The sequence below is a fragment of the Dipodomys spectabilis genome, unplaced genomic scaffold, assembly GCF_019054845.1.
Source record: "Dipodomys spectabilis isolate Male_0828 unplaced genomic scaffold, ASM1905484v1 ptg000069l, whole genome shotgun sequence".
Classification (NCBI taxonomy): Eukaryota; Metazoa; Chordata; class Mammalia; order Rodentia; family Heteromyidae; genus Dipodomys; species Dipodomys spectabilis.
Genome location: NW_024870746.1, coordinates 19,312,674 through 19,335,933, shown reverse-complemented (window position 1 = coordinate 19,335,933; position 23,260 = coordinate 19,312,674). Strand labels below are relative to the sequence as shown.

At 39.7% G+C, this 23,260-nt stretch overlaps 1 protein-coding gene across 1 annotated transcript in view; it reads left to right on the top strand.

Annotated features, from left to right (window-relative positions):
- Ppp2r5a (protein phosphatase 2 regulatory subunit B'alpha) overlaps positions 1–23,260 on the top strand; it is a 60,793-nt gene that overhangs the window by 13,074 nt on the left and 24,459 nt on the right. The window contains exon 2 of the mRNA XM_042681802.1: positions 22,467–22,663. Coding sequence (XP_042537736.1) covers positions 22,467–22,663 — 197 coding nt within the window. The remainder of the gene's footprint in view (positions 1–22,466; positions 22,664–23,260) is intronic.

The window sequence follows — 23,260 nt, the reverse complement described above, 5'->3', positions numbered from 1 at the left end:
TAAGATAGTACCAACAAAACCATATAGGGAAAAATTCCAAATTATCTTACTGTACTAATTTTTAAAAATCAATTAACTTAAAAACAACCATACATAATGTTACTTCTTTTTTTATTTTGTGTGTTGATTTTAAAGTTCCCTTTTATCTGTTATTTCAAAGACTTTATCAGTCTAGTTTAGTGTAAATTAAGTGCAACTTCAAGATTAAACAAAGGGACTGAAGGTTGTCTTCTGTTCACATTTGTGGTGGACTCAAGTTTATGTGATTGTTCATCAGTGTCGTTACCACATTTGATCTGTAAACTTTTACTGTCATTCAGTGATGCCTTGGTTATTTAATATGAAGAAAATACAGAGACCAGGACTGGACTACATTTTTAAAATAGTTTCATTAAGATATAATTCACATACATATATAATTCATATAGTATACAATTCACCTACTCATACTATATAATTTAGTACCTTTTAGTATTTTCACAGGTAGTGCCACCAACAGTCAATTTTATAATATTTTCATTACTTAAGAATGAAATTGCAAGCCGGGCGCTGGTGGCTCACGCCTGTAATCCTAGCTACTCAGGAGGCTGAGATCTGAGGATCGCGGTTCAAAGCCAGCCGGGCAGGAGAGACCGTGAGACTCCTATCTCCAATAAACCACCAGAAAACCGGAAGTGGCGCTGTAGCTCAAGTGGTAGAGCGCTCGCCTTGAGCTGAAGAGCTGAGGGACAGCGCCCAGGCCCAGAGTTCAAGCCCCACGACCGACAAAAAAAAAAAAAAAAAAAAAGAATGAAATTGCAAGGGAGGTAGATGGGGGGGGGGAGATGGGAAGGGATGAGAAGGGGAAACAAAGGAGGAGGCAACAATGCTTGATAAGAAATGTACTCATTACCTTGCCCATGTAATTGTAACTCCTCTTTACCGTATTTTCACAATTAAAAAAAATGAAATTCTATATATTCCTTTATCAACCTTTGTTTTCTTAGAATTCCCTTTTCCCCAGTCCTAAGCAACCACTAATCTACTTTCTATCTCTGTATATTTCTGTATGTATAGTCCCTGAGCTTCTTTTGCTCAAGGCTAGCACTCTACCACTTGAGCCACAGTGCCACATCCGGCCTTTTCTGTCATGTGGTACTGAGGAATCCAACCCAGGGCTTCATGTATGCTAGACAAGCACTCTACCACTAAGCCACATTCCCAGCCCCTGTATGGTCTTTTGTGACAAGCTTTCACTTAGTATAATGTTTTCAAGGTTCATCTATGTCATAGCATGTAGCCATTCATCATTTGGATTGTTTCTACCTTTTGATTATTCTGAGTAATTTTGCAATAGACAGTCATGTACACATTTTTGAGTGAATATATATTTCTCTTGCGTGTATGTCTAAGAGTAGAATTTCTGGTTCATATGATAATTCTGTGTTTAATTGATTAAGGAACTACTACACTATTTTCCACAACCGCTACATCATTTTACATTTCTTCCTGCAATGTATGAAGTTTCTGATTACTCCACATTCTTGCCAGTACTTTTTTCCCCCTTGGCATGGATGTGAATGTATTATATTTTAATCAGAATAACCTTCTCTATTGCTTTGTCTTTCCCTGGCCCACTATAATGTTCTATTGATCAACAGCTTTCATTTAGATATTATGCCATCTTCATACATAGTTGCAGTGTATTTTGGTATTATTCGCTCTTCATCATTCTTTATTTGACTTTGTTATAGCCATTCTAATAAATGTGAAGTATTGTCCTCTTATGGCTATGATTTGAATTTCCCTTGTGACTAATAATAGGCATCTTTTAATGTTTATTGGCCATTTGTATATCCATTAAAGTCCAGGCTGATGATCCCTATTGTTGATTGGCCTGTTTAGTTTACTCACATTTAATGTCATTATTGAAATATGTGGATATACATCTCTCCTTTTCCTTTTTGTTTTCTGTGTTCCTTGCATCTTTTTCCTGCTAGTTTTATTGCTTTTAGAAATGGCCATTTTCTTTTTGGTTTGGTTTTTTTAATTGTGAAAATACCATATAGAGGGGTTATAATTACATGAGCAAGATAATGAGTACATTTCTTATCAAGCATTGTTGCCTCCTCCTTTGTTTCCCCTTACCATTCCTGCCCTCCTATCTCCCCTCGCCCTGTTTCCCCCCCAAAATATACATTTTCTTATTGAGCATTTAAATTTGTTTAGTGAAGCTTTTCAGTATGTATTTTTGAGGATATTTTTTCTTTTATTTAATCATACACATTTTAATTTATGGGTGGCTCAGTGGTAGAGTGCTTGCCTTGCATACATGAGGCCCTGGGTTCTATTCCTCAGCACCACATAAGCAAAAAAGCTGGAAGTGGTGCTGTGGTTCAAGTGGTAGAGTGCTAGCCTTGAGCTGAAGAGATGAGGGATAGGGCCCAGGCCCAGAGTTCAGGCCCCAGGACCAACCAAAAAAAAAAAAAAAAGAATTCGGTTCAAATTTATACTTCATTAATTTCAGTGAGATATAGAATCATTACTCAAATTTTCTAATATGACTATCATGTCTTTTTGTTATACAGTCATGTATTAATATAATAACTCCAACATTAACTTTACATTAATTTTTACTTTCCTACCAGTAGTTATTTCTTTAACTCTGCACTTCACTGGTGTTATTAGTAAATATATTCAATTCCTATATATTAACAACTCAGCAACACTTTTACTTTTACTGTTTTATGCAGTGGCCTGTAAAAACCAGTTAAGAAAGAAAATACACTTAAAATGTTATATCTGTACAGTTATCTTTATTGATGTCCTTTGGGTTTTGTCAGGTACAGTCATACAGATTAGCTTCTGTGGTCACTTGCTTTCAGCCTGAAGGAATTTCCTTAGTATTAAGGGAATTAGCTGGCAAGCCAGCTAACAATATTTAATTTTTTTTTCTGCCACGAAATATCTTTGTTTGATTTCATTTATTTAAAAAATACTGGATATAGAATTTTTGGTTGAGAGTTTTTTCTTCAAACACTTGGAATGTTATTCTGTTTTCTTTTTTTTTTTCTTTTTTGTGTGTCCTGGAGCTTGAACTCATAGTCTATGCTCTGTCCCTGAGCCTTTCTGTGCTCAAGGCTAGCACTCTTACCACTCAAGCCACAGCAACACTTTTGGCTTTTTCTGCGTTTATTGGAGATACAATCTCATGGACTTTCTTTCCCAGGCTGGCTTTGAACTATGATCCTCAGATCTCAGCCTCCTGAGTAGCTAGGGTTACAGGTGTGAGCCACCAGAGCACAACTTGTTATTCTGTTTTCTAGTCTCCGATGTCTTTGCTGTGAAATTAGTTAATAATCTTAGTTCCTCTAAATAACTAGCTGATTTATTTTGCTGTTTTCAAATTTTTCTTCTTGTCTTTGACTCTCAGCATTAGTACAACCAATCTGTGGATCTCTGAATTTCTTCCTGGAGTTTTTGAGCTTAGATTTATAAAGTTAGAATAATTCAATACATTTGGGAAGTTTTTAGTCATTTCTTCAAGGTGTTCCCCCCCCCCCCCCCTTCTCTCACATTTCTCCCAATACTTCCACTGTTTTTCTTCATCCTTTTTATTTTCTATCCTTTAGATTGTGTAATCTCTGTTGATGTATCCTCAAGTTTCTTAATACTTTCTAATGCCAGGTCACATCTCCTAATGAGTCTTGTTAGTGACTTAAAAAATTCTCTTATTTCAAATTCTCTCGCCAGCAGTGTTCTCTACTGGGGGATATACTAGAGTTAGAATTTGGGCCTCATGCTTGTTAGGCAGGTACCTGACCCCCATCCCTATTGCTCTGGTTATTTTTATGCTGCTACTGGGGCTTGAAATCAATACTTCTTGCTTTCATTTGGCTTTTTCACTCAACTCTGGCATTCTACCTCTCAAGCCACACCTTCACTTTCAGCTTTCTGCCCTGGCTGATCTCAAACTTTGATCCTCAGATCTCAGCCTACTGAGTAACTAAATAGCATTACAGTGAGCCGCTGGTGCCCTGTTTTCTCTGGTTATTTTTGTGATAGGGTCTCAGTTTTGCTCAGGCCAGCCTGAATCTTGATCCTCCTCCTCCATAGCTAGGATAGTACAAGCTGCTATGGGAATTCTTACGAACTTTTTACCTGAGTTGGTGCTGAAGTGTGATCCTTCTGATCTGAGTTTCTTGTGTAGCTAGGATTACCAATGTAGGCCACCACACCCAGCAGCATCTTCTATTTAACTGTCACCATACCCTTCTTCGCTTCTTTAATCATGCTTCCTTTTTAGCTCTTTAAATTCGTACATGCATGCCTTCCCTCCCTCTTTCTCTCTTCCCTTCCCTCCCTCCCTCCCCTCCCTTCCTTCCTTCCTTCATTCCTTCCTTCCTTCCTTCCTTCCTTCCTTCCTTCCTCTCATTTTTGTGTGTGTGTGTGGTTCTGGGAACTAAACCAGGGGCCCCATGTGTACTAGGCAAGCACTCTACCACTTGAGCTGTGTGTCCCCCCTCCAGCTCTTTTGGTTTTTTATTTTGTTTCTGAGATAGTGTCTCACTATGTTTTCTGGGCTGGCCTTGAACTCATGCTCCTCCACCATTGATTCTCTTACTTTTGTTTCCAGAGTAGATGGAACTACAGGTGTGTGCCACTTTGCTGGACTGAATGTATTTATAATGGTTCCCTTGAAGTTACATTCCTCGAAGTTATATATCCATGTCTGGTTACTCTGAAGTAGTTTCTTCTATTTGTGTTTATTTTCCTTTTTTTCCTGGTCTATAGGCCATATGTTAAAGAAGGAAAGAAGAAAGGGGAAGGAGGGAAGGGAGGGAAAAGGGATGGGAGGAAGTGAAGAGAAAGAAGGGAAGAAAGGGTATTGATTTCACTCTTTTGGGGGCTTATTATTTTTTTTGTTGTTGTTGTTGATTAAGTTTCCCCCACCACTGATGCTCTTCAGAGAGACACTACTTTGGTATACCTGGTCACCCATGTGGCAGTGCATATAATCATTTGTCTTTCCTGACCATCCCAGCTATTAAGTTCCACTATTTCCAGCTGACTGCTTGTTTCCAGCAGTGCTTTGGGGCACAAATGGTTCTGAAGGCTATTTAATCCAATCAAATTGAGGCTTTGAAGGTAGTTTTCAGGGTCATTATTTGATACTTGTTCTGACACCAGGAGAGCTCCTCCAAGTTGGTCCTTTTCCTGGATCTCCCCTGGATCTCTCCTGGATTATGGGTTAGCCCTGGGTATTCTTGGAGTGTAGAAATGCTCCATTCCCTTTCACCAGGAAACCTGCTGTTTTTGAGAGGAGCCTTTGCAGTCTTTGAGAGTACTCTTTTTGACTTGAATGCTTTTGTACTCTGTTGCAGATGTATTCTTTCTCCAGGAAAAGATGTGGAGTAACTTGTATGGGTGAGGGGCAGTAACCTGAGGTCTTTTTGGTTTGCCAGGGTGATTAGGATCCCAGTATTTCAGTGGTGCTTTCTGTCTCAACTGCCCTTGGACAGAACTTAGTCTCATTAGCAGGTAACTATGGACAGCCTGAGAAATGTCAGTGTCCTTCCTGTTTTTTACTTGGAAGAAAGTTATTACTGAGCTTGAGGTGGAGGGATCTCTGTGTTCTTAGATCGTGGATCTCTTTGAATGTAGTTACTTCCTGGCTTCAGCCAAGGCAGTTCAAATAACAATTGTTACTGAATTTTCAGACATTCTTGATTAGATGTTTCCATTTGCTATTTATCCTTAGGATTATTTCTGGAGACTTAAATGGTTTTTATTTTAAAATAAACTTGTAGGTTGGGGATGTATAGCTTAGTGGTGGAACACTTTTTTTTGTTGGTCGTGGGGCTTAAACTCTGTCCCTCAGCTCTTCAGCTCAAGGCAACCACTATCACTTGAGCCACAGCTCCATTTCCAGTTTTCTGAGTGGTTTATTGGAGATAAGAGTCTCATGGACTTCCCTGCTTGGGCTGGCTTTGAACCATGAGCCTACTGAATAGCTAGGATTACAGGCGTGAGCCACCAGTGCCCAGCTTGGAACACTTTTATGTTGCCATGGATTTGATCCTCAGCACTGCAAAATATATAATAGATAAGCAAGTAGATTATAAGTAAATAAATAGTAAGGTAAGAAGGGAGAGAGAAAGGAAAGAATGTGAGGGAAAGCAAGAATGAATCACATTTGTTTCCTTGGGGAGCAGGTCTGTGAAAAACTGCTTATCTTGTTGCAAGTTTGACTTTTTGGGCTACTACAGTTTTAATTTGTTGTGTGGTAAAAATTAGTACTGACCTTTATCTACAATTGCATAGTTTATAGGTATAAATGAATGCAAATACATTTGGAATCTTAGAGGAAATGGAAAATTCCCTGAACTGCTTCTAAAATTGGCAAAAGAACAAACAAAATCTCAGTTGGTTTATGTCTGATTGAAAAGACATTTACCAGAGAAGAAACTCACAGAATAGTGTCCCTTATGAACAAAGATTTAAAAATCTTATATAAAATATTAATAAATTGAATTCTAAAGTATATAAATAACATGATACTTCGTAATTATGGGGAATTTATGCCAAGAACATAAGGGCTGTTTTACATTTAAAAATAACTCACTATATAGATAGAATAAAAGAAAAATATCAGGCTGGGAATGTGGCTTAGTGGTAGAATGTTTGCCTAGCATGCATGAAGCCCTGGGTTCAATTCCTCAGTACCACTTAAACAGAAAAAGCCAGAAATGGTGCTGTGGCTCAAGTAGTGGAATGCTAACCTTAAGCAAAAGAAGCTCAGGGACAGTCAGGCCTTGAGCTCAAGCTTCAGGACTAGCAAAAAGAAAGGAAGGGAGGGAAGGAAGGAAAGGAAAGGAAGAGAAAAATAGATTTTTCACCTTAATATAGACACATAGTTTCTTTCTGTATAGTTCGTATATATCTTTAGTATTTAGTAAATTCCAGTTGTTTTAGTAGTTCTCTGTCCATATAGTTCAGAAACACTACTTGTTTGGTTTTTGTTGTTGTTTGTTTGTTTTGTCTGTTTGAGGGCTTGAACTCGAGGCCTGGGTGCTGTCCCTGAGCTTTTTTGCTCAAGCCTAGCACTCCACCACTTTGAGCCACAGGTACACTTCCAGTTTTCTGGTGGTTAATTGGAAATGAGTCTCACAGACTTTCATGCCTGAGCTGGCTTTGAACCACAGTGCTCAGATCTGAGCCACATGAGTTGCTAGGATGAGCCACCAACCTCCTGCTAGGCTGCTTGTTCTTTTGAAATGTCTCAACCCTGGGCTTTAAAAGTCCATCTGGAAAGGGGCTGGGAAGTTGGCTCAGTGGTAGAGTGCTTGCCTCACATGCATGAGGCCCTGGGTTCGATTCCTCAGCACCACATAAGCAGAAAAAAGCCGGAAGTAGCGTTGTGGCTCAAGTGGTAGAGCACTAGCCTTGAGCTGAAGAGCTGAGGGACAGCGCCCAGGCCCAGAGTTCAGACCCTATGACCAGACCCCCCAAAAAAAGAAAAAAAAAAGTCCATCTGGAAAGTGCTGCCAGATAGAGCTGATGTTGAGTGTTTCTGTTTTCCTTCTCTTAGCTTCATGATCCTGGAGTGCCAGCATCTGTTTTGTGTACTTTATCCAGTTTTTAGTCATCTACAGTGGGAGGTCTATTCTGCTGAGAAAGTCTTATCACATTTTTATCATCTTTAGCCAGCGTCTATAAAATGATATATGATATTTGATGAATAAATTAATATATACAGTTTATATACATTTGCCTTTTATTTTTTTTTTTTTTTTATTTTATTTTATTTTTTTATTGTAAAGCTACTATACAGAGGGTCACAGTTACATGAGTGAGGTTATGAGTACACTTCCTCTTGAACATTGTTACCCCCTCCATTGTTTTCCCCCTACCATCCCCTCCCTCCCTCCCTTCCCCGAGGTTCTTTTTTTTTTTTTTTTTTTGATTGTGATTAAATGATTACATAATTTCAAAGTCACAAGTTCATTCTAACTTCCCTGGAGCAAATTGTCTACCACAGTCTGTAATATATAACAGTGTTCACATGTTATATACCATATTTGTGATCAGCAGCATGAGGATATTTAGTAGTGGTTCAACCAGATGAGCGGGAGTTCTTTGTTTCTTAAGTCCTGTTAGTTTTGTCGTATCACTAACCTTTTGGATTTAGCATCCACTTATGAGGGAGACCATGTACCGTTTGTCTCTTCGTTCTTGGCTTACCTCGCTCAACATGATTCCTTCTAGCTCCATCCATTTCCCTGCAAATGCCATTATTTTGTCATTTCTAATGGCTGCATAATATTCCATTGTGTATAGATACCACAATTTTTGGATCCATTCATCTGTGGTGGGGCACCTAGGTTGTTTCCATATCCTAGCTATTGCGAACAGTGCTGCAATAAACATGGAGGTGCACGTGTCCTTGTATATTGGTTCCTGTTGTTCAGGGTAGATGCCTAGAAGTGGTATGACTGGGTCGTAAGGGAGGTCAATCTTTAGCTTTCTAAGGACCCTCCAGACTGCTTTCCAAAGTGGTTGTATAAGTGTACATTCCCACCAGCAGTGTAATAGGGTTCCTCTTTCTCCACATCCCCTCCAGCATTTGTCGTTGGCTGATTTGTGGATGTGGGACATTCTGACTGGGGTAAGGTGGTATCTCAGGGTTGTCTTTATTTGCATTTCCTTCACCACCAGGGATGATGAACATTTCCTCATGTGTTTCTTTGCCATTTTTATTTCTTCATTTGAGAAGTCCCTCTTTAGTTCCCTTGCCCATTTAGTAATTGGTTTGTTAGGTTTGGGAGGGATTAGTTTCTTGAGTTCCCTGTATATACAGGATGTTAACCCCTTGTCTGATATATTGCTGGTAAATATTTTTTCCCAATTAGTTGGTTGTCTTTCTAGCTTAGTTGCGATAGATTTAGCTGTGCAGAAGCTTTTTATTTTAAGGTAGTCCCATTTGTCGAGTCTCTCTCCAACTTGTTGTGACCCTGGGACTCTGTTCAGGAAGTTCCTTCCTGTGCCTATTAGTTCAAGTGTCTCTCCTACTCTGTCCTGCAGTAGTTTCAGAGATTCAGGTTTAATGTTAAGGTCTTTAATCCATTTTGAGTTGATGTTGGTGCATGGTGATAGGCTGGGGTCCACTTTTAGTTTTCTGCATGTGGCTGCCCAGTTTTCCCAGCACCAGCGGTTGAAGAGGCTGTGTTTCTTCCATTGTATGTCTTTGGCTCCTTTGTCGAATATCAGCTGGCTGTAGGCCTGTGGATTTATATCTGGATCTTCTATTCTGTTCCATTGGTCTTCGGGTCTGTTTTTGTGCCAGTACCATGCTGTCTTTGTGATTATAGCTCTGTAGTAGAGTTTGAAGTTCGGCATGGATAGCCCTCCCATATTGTCTTTATCCCCTAGAATTGTTTTGGCTATTCTAGGTCTTTTGTTGTTCCATATAAATTTTTGGACTGTTTTCTGTATTTCAGTGATGTACGTCATTGGGATTTTAATAGGAATTGCATTGAATTTGTATATTAATTTTGGAAGTATCACCATCTTTACTATATTAAGTCGGCCTATCCAGGAGCATGGGAGGTCTTTCCATTTCCTAGTGTCTTCTGCAATTTCTTTCTTTAACTTTTTATAGTTCTCATTAAATAGTTCTTTTACATCTTTGGTTAGGTTAATTCCTAAATATTTTATTTTTTGGGAGGTTATTGTGAATGGGGTTGCTCCCTTTATTTCCCTCTCTTCCTGTGCGTTATCAGTGTATAGGAAGGCAACTGATTTTTGTGGGTTTATTTTGTATCCTGCTATTTTGCCGAAGTGACTTATGATTTCTAAAAGTTTGGGGATGGAGTTTTTGGGATCGTGGAGGTATAGTATCATGTCGTCTGCAAAAAGGGATAGTTTCACTTCTTCTTTCCCTATGCGGATCCCTTTAATGTCTTTTTCTTGCCTTATTGCCCTGGCTAAGGGTTCTAGGACTATGTTGAAGAGGAGTGGAGACAGTGGACATCCTTGCCTTGTTCCTGTTTTTAGGAGGATTGGTTGTAGCTTTTCCCCATTAAGTATAATATTGGCTATTGGTCTGTCATAAATGGCTTTTATTGTTTTTAGAAATGTTCCTTCTTTTCCTATTTTCTCCAGAGCTTTTAGCATGAATGAATGTTGAATTTTATCAAAGGCCTTTTCTGCATCTGTGGCGATAATCATGTGATTCTTGACCTTGGCTCTGTTGATATGCTGGATTACATTTATTGACTTACGTATGTTAAACCATCCCTGTGTCTCTGGGATGAAACCTACCTGATCATAGTGTATTATTTTTTTTATGTGTTTCTGGATTCTGTTAGCTAGAATCTTGTTAAGGATCTTTGCATCTGTGTTCATCAAGGAGATTGGCCTGTAATTCTCCTTTTTGGTTGGGTCTTTGCCTGGTTTGGGGATGAGTGTGATATTGGCTTCGTAGAATGAGTTTGGGATAGCTCCCTCCTTCTCTGTTTCTCTGAAGAGCTTGAGGAGTATGGGTATTAGTTCTTCTTTAAAGGTCTTATAGAATTCTGCTGTGAATCCATCTGGTCCTGGGCTTTTTTTTGTTGGAAGACTTTTGATAGCTTCCTGTATCTCATTATAGGATATTGGCTTATTTAATTGGTTAACTTCTTCTTTGCTCAGTTTGGGTAACTTGTATTTCTCTAAAAATGCATCCATTTCCGCCAGATTTTCTTCCTTTAGAGAGTATAGCTTTTGAAAGTAGTCTGTTAGAATTGTTTGGATATCTTGGGTACGTGTTGTGATGTTTCCCGTGGCATCCCTAATCCTATTAATATGGGTTTCCTCTCTTCTTTTTTTAATTAATCTTGCCAACGGGCCATCAATTTTGTTTATTTTTTCAAAGAACCAGCTTTTTGTTTGGTTTATTTTGGTTATGGTTTTCTGATTTTCTAATTGGTTAATCTCTGCTCTCAATTTGGTTATCTGGCTTCGTCTAGTAGCTTTAGGTCCCATTTTTTCTTGTTTTTCTAGCTGTTTTAGTTGCAACATGAGATTATTTACTTGGTCTGTCTCCATTCTCTTGATGTGGGCACTGAGGGCAATAAATTTGCCCCTCAGGACTGCTTTTGCTGTGTCCCACAAGTTTCTTTGTGAGGTGTTTTCATTTTCATTGAGTTCTAGGAAATGCTTTATTTCTTCTCTGATCTCTTCTGTTACCCAGGCCTTGTTAAGGAGTGTGCTGTTCAATTTCCATGTATTAGAGAAATTTCTGCGGTATGCTTTGTTATTGAGAGCTAGCTTGATTCCACTGTGGTCAGATAGGATACAGGGGATTATGTCGATCCCTTTGTATTTGCTTAAGTTCCTTGAATGAACTATGATATGGTCTATTTTGGAGAAAGTTCCATGAGCTGCTGAGAAGAATGTGTACTGTGTTGTTTTAGGGTGAAATACTCGGTAGATGTCAGTTAATTCCGCTTGAAGTATGGCCTCACTTAATTCGGTAGCTTCTTTGCCAATCCTCTGGTTGGTAGACCTGTCCTTTGGTGAGAGTGGCGTGTTAAAGTCTCCTAGTATTATCGTATTGGGATCTATTTTATTCTGTAAGTTTGAGAGCATTTGTTTAACATATCTGGGTGCACCGATATTTGGGGCATATAAGTTGATGATGGTTATATCCTCCTCTTGGATTGTTCCCTTTATTAATATGTAATGTCCGTCCTTGTCTTTCTGTACTGATTTTAATGAAAAGTTTATTTTGTCAGATATCAGGATAGCTACACCTGCTTTCTTATTGGGGGAATTTGATTGGTAGATCCTTTTCCACCCCTTCACTCTGAGTTTGTTTGTATGTTTGGCTGAGAGGTGGGTCTCCTGAAGGCAACAGATGGATGGGTCTTGTTTTCTGATCCAGTCCTCAGTTCGTTTTCTTTTAATTGGCGAATTCAGCCCATTTATATTAAGAGAAAGTATAGAGAGATGCATTGTTGTCCCTGCCATTCCGTTTTCCTAAGTTTTTCTTCTTTCCTTTCCTCCTGTGCTTGCTCAGTTAGACTTTGAGTAATGCCTGTTTGGGGCAGGTCCCAGTTCCTGGTTGCTTTCTTCAGGTTGTGTCCCCCCTCTTAGAATTCTTTGTAATGCTGGCTTAATGTTTATGTATTCATTTAGTTTTTCTTTGCTATTAAAAGTTTTCAGTTCTCCATCGAATGTGAATGCTAGCTTTGCCGGGTATATCAGTCTGGGTTGGCAGTTATTGGCTCTCAGGGCTCGTATGGTGCTTTCCCAGGCTTTTCTTGCATTCATTGTTTGTGTGGAGAGATCTGCAGTGATTCTAATTTTTTTCCCGTTGTAGTATAGCTCCTTCTTCATTTTTGCTGCATGCAGGATTGTTTCCTTATTATTCAGATCCATCATTGTTACTATTATGTGCCTAGAAGTGTTTCTCCTGGGATCTTGCTTGTTGGGTGTTCGATAAGCTTTTGTGATGTAGTTAAGATGGTCGTTTTTGAGGTGGGGAAAATTTTCATTGACTATCTTGTTAAATAGGTGTTGCATTCCCTTGCTCTGGAATTCCTCACCTTCGTCCACTCCGATTATGCGAAGGTTAAATTTTTTAGCATTATCTGCTTGCTCTTGAATTTCCCTTTGGTTTAATTTGAGTGATTTTTCCATATCTGTCACTTTTTGGTCCAGTTGGTGTATTCTGTCTTCTGTATCTGACACTCTACCTTCCATTTCATTCACTCTGTTGACCGTGGCTTCTATTGTGGTTTGCATGGTGGAAATGGATCCCTTTATGGATTCAATGTTGGTTCTCAGAGTACTGATCTCACCTCTCAATGAGGTGATATCAGTATGCATTACCTCTAATTTGGCGTTTATCTCACTTCTTACTGAGGTTTGTGCAGCTTCTATTTTTGCATCCAATTTTTGTTTGATATCCTGTATATCTTTTGATAGTTCATCCTTGTGCTCTTTCAATTTCTGATCCATTTCTCGCTTTATTTCTTGAGTCATTGCCTCCAGCAACCCTTGGATGTAGTTTTTGTCTTCCATTCCTGCTTTGCTCCCACTGGGGCTCTCCCCTGCGTGGCTGCTGGCTTTTGAGGTGAGCTTGCTGTCCTGGGTAGTGGTAAACCTTGTGATTTTTCTCTGTGATTTTCGCATGGGGGTTCAGGAGACTGCTCTTCAATCTTGTTTTGGTGTGTCTGTCTTTGCTTGGTTGCTGATTCTCTATTGGTAGAGAGAGTCTGTGTCTGATCTGGATTCTGTTGGGAGCCTATTTCCAGCTGCTATTCACTTAGGATTCTCAGCTCTCTGCTGTAGCAATTCCCGCCTTTGGAAGGGTTGAGCAGCCTAGACTGCTTGTGTTTGCTCCTGCGGGTGCTCTTGGGAAGATCAGATGCTCTGGATGCACTCTCCCAAATACTGGAGTCTGCTATGGGCTCCTGATGTGTTTTTGTTTGTTTGTTTTGGGCTGGTTGTGGGCTTGAACTCTAGGTTTGGGTGCTGTCCCTCAGCTCTTCAGCTTAGGGCTGGCACCCTACCATTTGAGCCACAGCCCCACTTCTGACCCTTTTTGCTTTGTTCAGGCGCCGGTCCCCTGGCCTGGTTCCGGCCCCAGCCTGGAGCGCGCTCGTTAGGCCTGTGCTAATGTGTATACCACCTTGGTTATGCAGCCTGGAGGACACAGTTCAAATTTCTTCTACTGTTGGTAGTCTTGACCCAGGGGCACTGTTCCTGGCTTGAGCATTTAAGCTCCCTTCCCGGGGCGCTCTTGCTCTGGCCTGGCCAGCAGAGTGTGCTCCACCGGCTGGTGGGGCTCTCGAACAGTTCCCAGTTTTAGTGGGTCCTGTGGTCCGGGTGTTGGGGTAGGGAGTCTAGGTCAGGGTCTGGGGATTCCCTCCAGCTCTGGTCTCCCTTGATGGATTCCCTGTCCCCTGATGGGTACTCACCCTGTAGGTCGTCAGTTGTTGTTGCAGTCCGTCAGTTGTTGTTGCAGTCCGAGTTCAGTTGGGGTGGTTGCGGGCTGGGTTGGGCGGCCCCCCGCCGGGTCGTTGCGATCGCGTTTGGGCGGGTGGTCTGCGGACAGGTCCCTTTGTGGCGCTGCTGGTGCCGGGCGGCTTTGGCGGGATGGAGCCTCTCCGCTCCGGTGGAGAGTGATGGGTGGGGTGGGATCCTCCTGGAGACTCCCGGCTGGTAGGTTTCTCTGTTCCTGGCGATCCGCTGTTCTGCAATCCGGTACCTGGTGATCTGCAAGCAGCCCCCTGTGTCTCTGTGGCTCCGGCAGCCCCTGCCGGGCCGGCTGGCCGGCGGCTTGGCGCACTGCCGCGCGGCCAGTAAAGGTTGGGGGAGGGGTCTTCGCTCTTCTCTGTTCTGAAATTCTTCTTTTCCTCTCTTTCTTTTTTTGTTATTTTCCACCTCTGGTTTTTCTCTGAGTGTTCGTCTTTTTGTTGTTGTCGGTCTCTTGGGGAGATTAAAGGTTGGAACTCGAACTCTCTTTTTGGTTGGAGAGAGCTGTGGCGTTTCCCTACTGCCCCGTCGCCATCTTGAGAACTCCCTCCTACATTTGCCTTTTATTACTGTGCTTGAGTGTGTTTTCATGTCTCTTGGTCATTTTTTGTATTATTACCCTTTTTTCCCTGTAGATTTGTCTTTATTATTTTTAGATGTTCCTTTCTGCATTTTGGTTACGAAGTCCTTTGTTGATTATAAGACTATATGCTTTACAGGTTTATTGTTCATATTTACTTCTCTTGCAATTTTTGTATGTGATAGATGTATATAATTTTATTTTTATAGTCAGAATATTGAAATGAAAAATTCCCTGCTTATTTAAAAAAAATACCAGCCCTACATTTGGTATACAACTCTGTTATATATTAACATTTTACCAGTGCACATCAGCCTGCTTTTACATGCCTTATTCCCCATACTCCCAGTGGTCTTTGTGTATTTCTGTACCATGCCATGTAGTTTTAATTACTTAACAGGATAAAATGACTCTTTGCTTCTTCATCTTGGTTTTTTTTTTTTTTTTTTTGGGTCCTGTCAAGGGGCCTGAATTCTGGGCCTGGGCGCTGTCCCTCAGCTCTTTAGCTCAAGGCTAGCGCTCTACCACTTGAGCCACAGTGCCACTTCCGGCTTTTTTCTTTTTGCTTATGTGGTGCTGAGGAATCGAACCCAGGGCATCAGGCATGCAAGGCAAGCGCTCTACCACTGAGCCACCTTCCCAGCCCCTGCTTCTTCATCTTAAAAAAAAAATCATCTAGACTGTTCTTGGCTCTATTTTTCCAGTTGAATTTTAAAGAACGACTCTTTGGTTTCATCAAAACATTGTGTTAAGAATTTGATCCAGCCAGGTGCCGGTGGCTCACACCTATAATCCTAGGTACTCAGGAGGCTGAGATCTGAGGATCATGGTTCAAAGCCAGCCTGGGCAGAAAAGTCCATGAGACTCTTATCTCCAATAAAACCAGAAGTGGCCATGTGGCTCACATGGTAGAACTCTCACCTTGAGGTGAAGAGTGCAGGAGTGCCCAGACCCAGAGTTCAAGCCCCAAGACTGACCAAAAAAAAAAAGAATTTGATCCAAATTGCATTCCTTGCCTGGATTCATTAAGGAAGATGTTGGCTCTTATTACCTATAAATATTATAAATCTTGATTTGTCTTTATTTCATGAAAGTTTTACAATTTTCTTCATAAAAAGCTTGTCTTTTGTTAGATTGCTTAGATTGCTTGCCCTTGAAATTTAGTCATAATATCTATGAGGAATTTTAGGCCCCATGGAGAGGTCACATATGGGAGTGTTGGTATGGTCCTCAGCTAGTCCTTGAGCCAAAAGCTAGAGTCAACTGCTAGACACACAAGCGATTTAGGTAGGCTTCACAGGAACACTTAGCTAAGCTTAGACATTATGGAGTAAAGACACACTGTTCTTGTTATGTCCTGAGTCCTCTACTCAAGCAGCAGTAATTATTTTATGCCACTGGAATTTTAGAGTAGTTTACTAAGCAGCAGAAAGTGTATATACCAGAATCAATCTGATTATCATTTGACTTCTATAGATCTACCTATAGGAACCACATAATCAGGATATACTAGTTTAGTTTATTTACTATTTTTATACTAATTAGTTTATAGGGGAAGTTTTCTCATCCTAAATTAATTATATTTATTTGTTTATTTCTGGGACAGGATTTCTCTGGGTAACCTAAGCTAACTTGAACTTAGATTTCTCCTGCCAAAAGCCTCCTGAGTGCTGAGATTATAATTGTGCCACAGTGCCCAGCTCACATTGGTTATTTGTTATCACTTAATGAACTTATATAATTTTTAAGATATATCAGTGCATAAAATAGAATAGATTCTGACATTGGAAATTCATCATGAACAGCAGGCTTCTTGGGCAAGTAACTTTACTCTCCATTGAGAATGAACTAACTAACGAGGAGAAAATTAGTTCCCATTCCATGACATTTCTATAGTGAGATGCAGCTTCCATTGTTTGAGTTGAAAGACCCTGTCCTTCCTCATGCTTGGTAAATTCTAAGGTTACGAATCCCATCAGTGGAGGATGACAATGCAAATAGTGCCAGGCCCTATGGATATATATGTATGTGTGTAATATGTATAATGTTTTTTCTTACACGTTTTATATATACCTTTGACATAAATTAAGCACAGTTCTTTCTGGTATAATTCATTGCTATCAGTGGGAAAATATTTTTCTATTCATATCCTCCTTCCTTTTCAGTTTTTCCTTTTTTCTTTTTGATTCTACAGTAGAGCCTTGGTATCTGAGAATATGTGGTTTGAAGGAAACTGCTGTTGAGGAAAAACCATGAACACTCAGGATAGGAGGTACCTCGGTCCTATTTCCCATAACTCTGCCCAGCATCCACTAAGCCTTTATTGTTTGGCTAGTGTCAGAGTTGTAGATTGGCATTCAAAGTATAATATTATCTTATAGCATGACTTTTCCTGCTAAGAAGTCTGGTGGCTACCTACCTTTGGATTTTTTGTGGGTAACTTTTTTTTTGGTTGCATGGGGCTTGAACTCTGGGCCTGGGCGCTGTTCCTCCGCTCTTCAGCTAAAGGCTAGTGCTCTACCACTTGAGCCACAGTGCCACTTTTAGTTTCCTGGTGGTGGTTTATTGGAGATAAGTAGCACGTACTTTCCTGCCCGGGCTGGCTTTGAACCGTGATCCTCAGATTTCAGCCTCCTGAATAGCTAGGATTACAGATGTGAGCACTGTGTGCCCGACTTTTTTTTTTTTTTTTTTTTTCTGAGAAACTTCTAATCTTTTCAAATGGACATCTGAATTTTCACAGTGATGTGCTAAATCATTGGTTATTTTTTCCCTGTTTATTTGGTTTTCTTTCTTGTTACAGGCTTTCCTTGAATGTATATTGGTCCTTTATTTTTCATTAATCTGTATGAATGAACAAAAGAAACATTTTAGGAATTGGATGGGACTATATTGATTATTTTGTTTTACTTAGAGTAAAACAAGATGCTGTACTTCCTCCTAGAACGGGCTGGTTTCTATTTCTTGCCACTGTTTCAGCAGGTCTTAATCACTTCCTTTGTTTCACTAGATAGTTCTAATCTTGAACTAATTGCAGTTCTGAGAGAATTTATAATCTCCTTTGTGACTTTTGTCTAGGTTTTGTCAATTACTTCCTCCTTTGACTTTTCCAGAAAATGGTTGGAAATGTCTTACTTAAGTGCCTGTTTTTATCTTCCTTTTTTTTTTTTTTTTGATCTACTGTCATTCTAGAGGGATTGAGAAGAAATAAAAGGGCCATTCTTAATTAATATGCACTATGAATGTCTTAAGTGAGTAAGAATTTAGAATACAGTATTTGAATGAGCCGGGCAACCGTGGCTCATACCTGTAATCTAGATCTGAGTATCCTGATTTGAAGCTAGTGTTTCAAAGCCAGCCCCGGCAGAAAAGTTCCTTTGAGACTCTTAAATCATCTCCAGTTAACAACTCAAAACCAAGAAGTAGTGCTGGGGCTCAAAGTGGTAGAGTGCTAGCCTTGACAAAAGAGCTCAGGGACAGCCCAGGCCCTGAGTTCAAGCCCCATAACCAGAAGAAATAAAAGAATTCAGCCTGGAATGAAACTTTTTTTTTTTTTTTGGGGGGGGGGCAGGGTGTTGGTCTTGAGAGATTTGAACTCAGTGCCTGAGCACTATCCCTGAACTTTTGGCTCAAGGCCTCCACTTCTGCTTTTTTGGGTGGTTATTTGGAGATGAGAATCTCATGGACTTTTCTACCCAGGCTGGCTTTGAACCACAATCCTTGTATCTGAATCTCTTGAAGGATTAAAGGTATGAGGATTAAAAGTATGAGGCACTGTAGCCTAGCTGGAATGCAGCTTTTAAAGAACTTTTGATATTTTAAAGATAGTATTGTCATTCTCCTTATATTCTAAGTTGTTGGAATCCAAGCATATATATGGAGATAGATAGATAGATAGCTATTTAATCCAAGCATGCATACACACACACACACACACACACACACATACACACACACACACACGCGCGCGCGCGCGCGCGCGCGCGCACACACACACACACACACACACACACACACACGTACACTTTATGACCTTAAGCATGCTATATAGTATTTCTTTTTTTTAATCCTTTGTGGTGCTGAGGATAATTCAAGTCCTCACACATGCTGAGCCAGCACTCTATTATTATATGCCTAGCCCTCAATCTTATAAATTTTACATATGGTAGAGCAATATCAACAAGCTATACATACTTCACAACTGACTGTACACACTTGTGTAAAATAATACCCATACATGCAGTACACTCCAGTTTGTTTAACTAGTTGTGATCCATTAGTAGGATCTTAAAGTATAAGTCACATACAGCTTCAAGTTGTATCTTTTCCCTAATTATGGGTGGAACAGATATTAAAAACTTAAGCATATAGGAGCCCTAACAGGGACTTGGGAGTTTTAAAAGATGTGTTTATAATCCTTCAAAGATGAAGTCCCTCATTTCCCCAGAGTTGTCTAGCTTCTCCTCTATTTGACACTATGTAGGGATTTATTTTTTTATGGTGGCACAGCCTCTTTAGTGAGATCAAATTGTAGGCATAATAAAATGGTAAGTAGCTAAATATATTTAAAAACATCTTCCAGCCAAGTTTAAATTAATTATGTATTTTATAAAAGCTAAGAACATCTGTTTTTCTTTTGAGATGATTCCTTGATTATACCTTTCATGCAGCTTCCTCATTGGGATTTTGTAGAAGAGTGCTTTTAATAAGTCATCAGCTCTAATGTTGTTATTGAAGAAATGAGTTGATATTGCAGGTCATTATGGAATATTCTTAAGGTTGTGATCAGGTTTCCCAAAGCAACATAAAAATAAGAAATTTAAAATTGTTGAATGCGATACATTCATAGTAGTGATTTCAATTGATCTTTTGGTAATTAGTGAGATCAAAATATACTCTCAAGTTTATGTGTAGGAGTAAGGTTTTTTTCCCTTGAGTTAAATGAAATTCACTGTCTCTTAAATATTTATTCATTTCACACGTACATTAGTCACTTAAATATTTTAGACAAAATTAATGTCCATTAAAAATAGGGGCTGGGAAGGTGGCTCAGTGGTAGAGTGCTTGCCTTGCATGCATGAGTCCCTGGGTTCAATTCCTCAGCTTCCAGAAGTGGTGCTGTGGCTCAAGTGGTAGAGCGCTAGCCTTGAGCTGAAGAGCTGAGGGAGCGCCTAGGCCCAGAGTTCAGGCCCTATGACCAACTGGAAAAAAAAAAAAAATAGATGCCCATCAGTTAAGTAAACCTGCAACTTATGATTGGGTTATATCCCAGCAAACTCATCTTAAGTAAAAAATACCAGTAAATAAAAAATACATTTAATATATCTAATCTAATGCAAACATAATTGGTTAACAACACAAACACTATAGGGAATTGGTCATTCACCCTTGTAATCACATAACTGACTAGGAATTTTGACTTTCTGCTACTGTTGCCCAGCCTTGTGAGAGAGTTTGTGCCATGAACTTCTAGGCCAAGAAAAGATCAACATTCAAAATAGTTTCTCCTGAATGCATACTATTCTCTCACTGCTTTAGTATTGTATGCAGTACTCAGGGAATATTGTTAAACACTTACTCTGTCAACATCCACAACTCAAGTTGCTGTACAATATATGGAATTTTTCCTGTGAACTTGTATATCTCCAAAGATGTTTTTATTTTCAAACTTTTAAATAAAATTCTAGTGGCTGAGACAGTTAATATTGCAGAGAGACTTTCAAGTGAAAAAGCTGTGAGCATATGAATAAAAACATTGAGGATGTCAAGTAGAATATCCATGTAGTGAAAATAGTCACTTAAAAAATATGTGGTTTTAGTGCAAGACACTGGCCAGGCAGGAACTTTTTTGAATATATCAGTCTTCATTGCATTCATTCTTAGAATGGAAAAGCTGATGAAAAAAGTGATAAGTACTCCTTATACTTCAAAACCAGATTTTTTTAGGTGTTCTTTTTCTCTCAAGTGGTTACTCATGTATATAAAATATAACCAAAGTGGATAGACTGTTACTGTTTTATTAACGCTGGTCCAGGACTTTTCTGCCCAGGCTGGCTTTGTACTGTAATCTTCAGCCTTCTGAGTAGCTAGGATTATGGGTATGAGCGTTGGTACCTAGTTTAGACTGATACTTTCTCCAACCACTTAAGAATATTTTCTGCCTTTTCTCTTTTTGGGGGGAGGAGGGGGGAGTCCAGTCCCTCAGCTCTTCAGCTCAAGGCTAGCTCTCTATCACTTGAGCCACAGCACCACTTCCGGCTTTTTTCTTTTTGCTTATGTGGTGCTGAGGAATCAAACCCAGGGCCTCAGGCATACAAGGCAAGCGTTCTACCACTGAGCTACCTTCCCAGCCCATGCCTTTTCTCTTATGAGAAAATAAACACCTATAAGCACAAAATATTCCATATTTTTAAGGACAAAATCTTTTTTTCCTTCTAGGATAACTACTATACAAATGTTTTTGACCTTTATAAAAATGTTCCATGTCTTAAATCTATAAGTAGGCCAGTCAGTAAGTAGAAAATGATGTAGCTTCCTCTCTTCTCACTCATTTAACCTTTTGCAATCTGGCCCACAATTCACATCTGCTACACCTGAGCTCCTAAGAAACTTAGTACAAAGAATGTTCTTAGATGAAGCAGTCACATATCTTGCAATAGCTGTATATGTATATGTGTATATACACATACATATACACACATTCATACACAGTAGATGGCAATTTTAATAACATCTTTTATGCTTTATATCTTCTTTTTTTTTTGCTGGTCGAGGGGCTTGAGCTTTGGGCCTGGGCGCTGTCTTTCAGCTCTTCAGCTCTTCAGCTCAAGGCACAACTTCTGGTTTTCTAGTGGTTTATTGGAGATAAGAGTCGCAGGGACTTTTCTGCCCAGGCTGGCTTTGAACCATGATCCTCAGATCTCAGCCTCCTGTATAGCTAGGATTACAGGCTTGAGCCCCTAGCCCCTGGCCCCTGGCTATGTTTTTCTTTCTTACTTGAAAGTAGGAAATCATCTCTCACACAATAAATACTACAATAGAGATGTGTACTTAAAAATCCCTTAAGGCAAAAATGGATTAGCCACTAGTATTATCTTTAGTGTCCTAGGAAAACTGAAAGGGACTTGTACTAAAACAAAACAAAACAAACCCCAAATAAAGCTCCCAGGAATGTGGGAAGATGGGCATTCTAGGCCGAGGAAGCACCATGCAGTGTTCAGGGTACCACAGGGAGGGTGTAGTTCCCCAGAGTGCTAAGAGGCAAGCCACAAAGTGTGTTAGTAGACTTCTACACTTGTATACAGAAGGGCTTGCGATTCATCCTCTTTAATTATTGAGGATAATCTACAAATACATGTTAAGTATGATCATACTGATTTAAACTTTAACAGGATTTTAGCTTTTTAAGTAATGTGGAAGACAAGTCAGTAGTGGTAGTGGTTATGAGATCTAGGAGGAACAATGAGGATGTCATTGCTCTAGTTGTTGAACAGTGTTACCCCCTCCCCTCATCTTCTCCCACTTTCCCCTTCCTGAATCCCCTCTTCTCCAAGTTGTAAAGTTCATTTCCAACATAGTATCTTGCCATATTTTTTAAAGCATTCTTTTCCCCTTTTTGTGCCAGTCCTAGTCTAGTTTCAGCAAGGGGCTGAAACCATGGTGGAAATGTCAAGGGAGGAACGAGAAATCAGTGATAAAAAAATTATGTGAGCAATGAGAAGAATCCAATAAAAAAATTCTTAGATGACAGAATTTGATGGGTGAATTTATCATAGGTGATTGAGAGATTTATGTATGTGAGTGTCTTTTGCGAAATCAACAGATGTATAAAGGTAAACTTTGTATTGGCTATTTATAAGTTTTTCACTGTTTTTATTTACAGATGCTACTTCAAATGAACAACAAGAGCTTTTTTGTCAGAAGTTGCAGCAGTGTTGTATACTGTTTGATTTCATGGACTCTGTTTCAGACTTGAAGAGCAAAGAAATTAAAAGAGCAACACTGAATGAACTGGTTGAGTATGTTTCAACTAATCGTGGTGTAATTGTTGAATCAGCGTATTCTGATATAGTAAAAATGGTAAGCCTCTGGACACGTAGTTCTCAGATTTTATAAATTTAAAGTAAGATCTGAGTTGTAATTGTGAGTTGACACTGATCTAAAATAAATGTACAGTAATTAACATATTCAAAAAAGAGTCCTCCATTTCACTGATGCTGTTGTTTCTTATAGGACATTCAGTAGCCACAGTGGTAGGTGGCTACCAAATTTTTTAATTTGCTAACGTTTTTTTAAAAATTGATTTAATTGTATTATAAAGGTTATGTACAGAGGGGTTACAGTTACATAAGTAATGAGGTATTGGTTGTTGAACAGTGTTACTCCCTCCCCTCATTTTCTCCTACTTTCCCTTTCCTGACTCCCCTCTTCTCCAAGTTGTAAAGTTCATTTCCAACATAGTGTCTTGCCATATTTCCTTTTTTTTTTTCGGTCCGGTCGTGGGGCCTGAACTCTGGGCCTGGGCACTGTCCCTCAGCTCTTCAGCATAAGGCTAGCACTCTACCACTTGAGCCACAGCACCACTTCCAGCTTTTTCCTTTTTTGCTTATGTGCTGCTGAGGAATCGAACCCAGGGCCTCAGGCGTGCAAGGCAAGCACTCTACCACTGAGCTACCT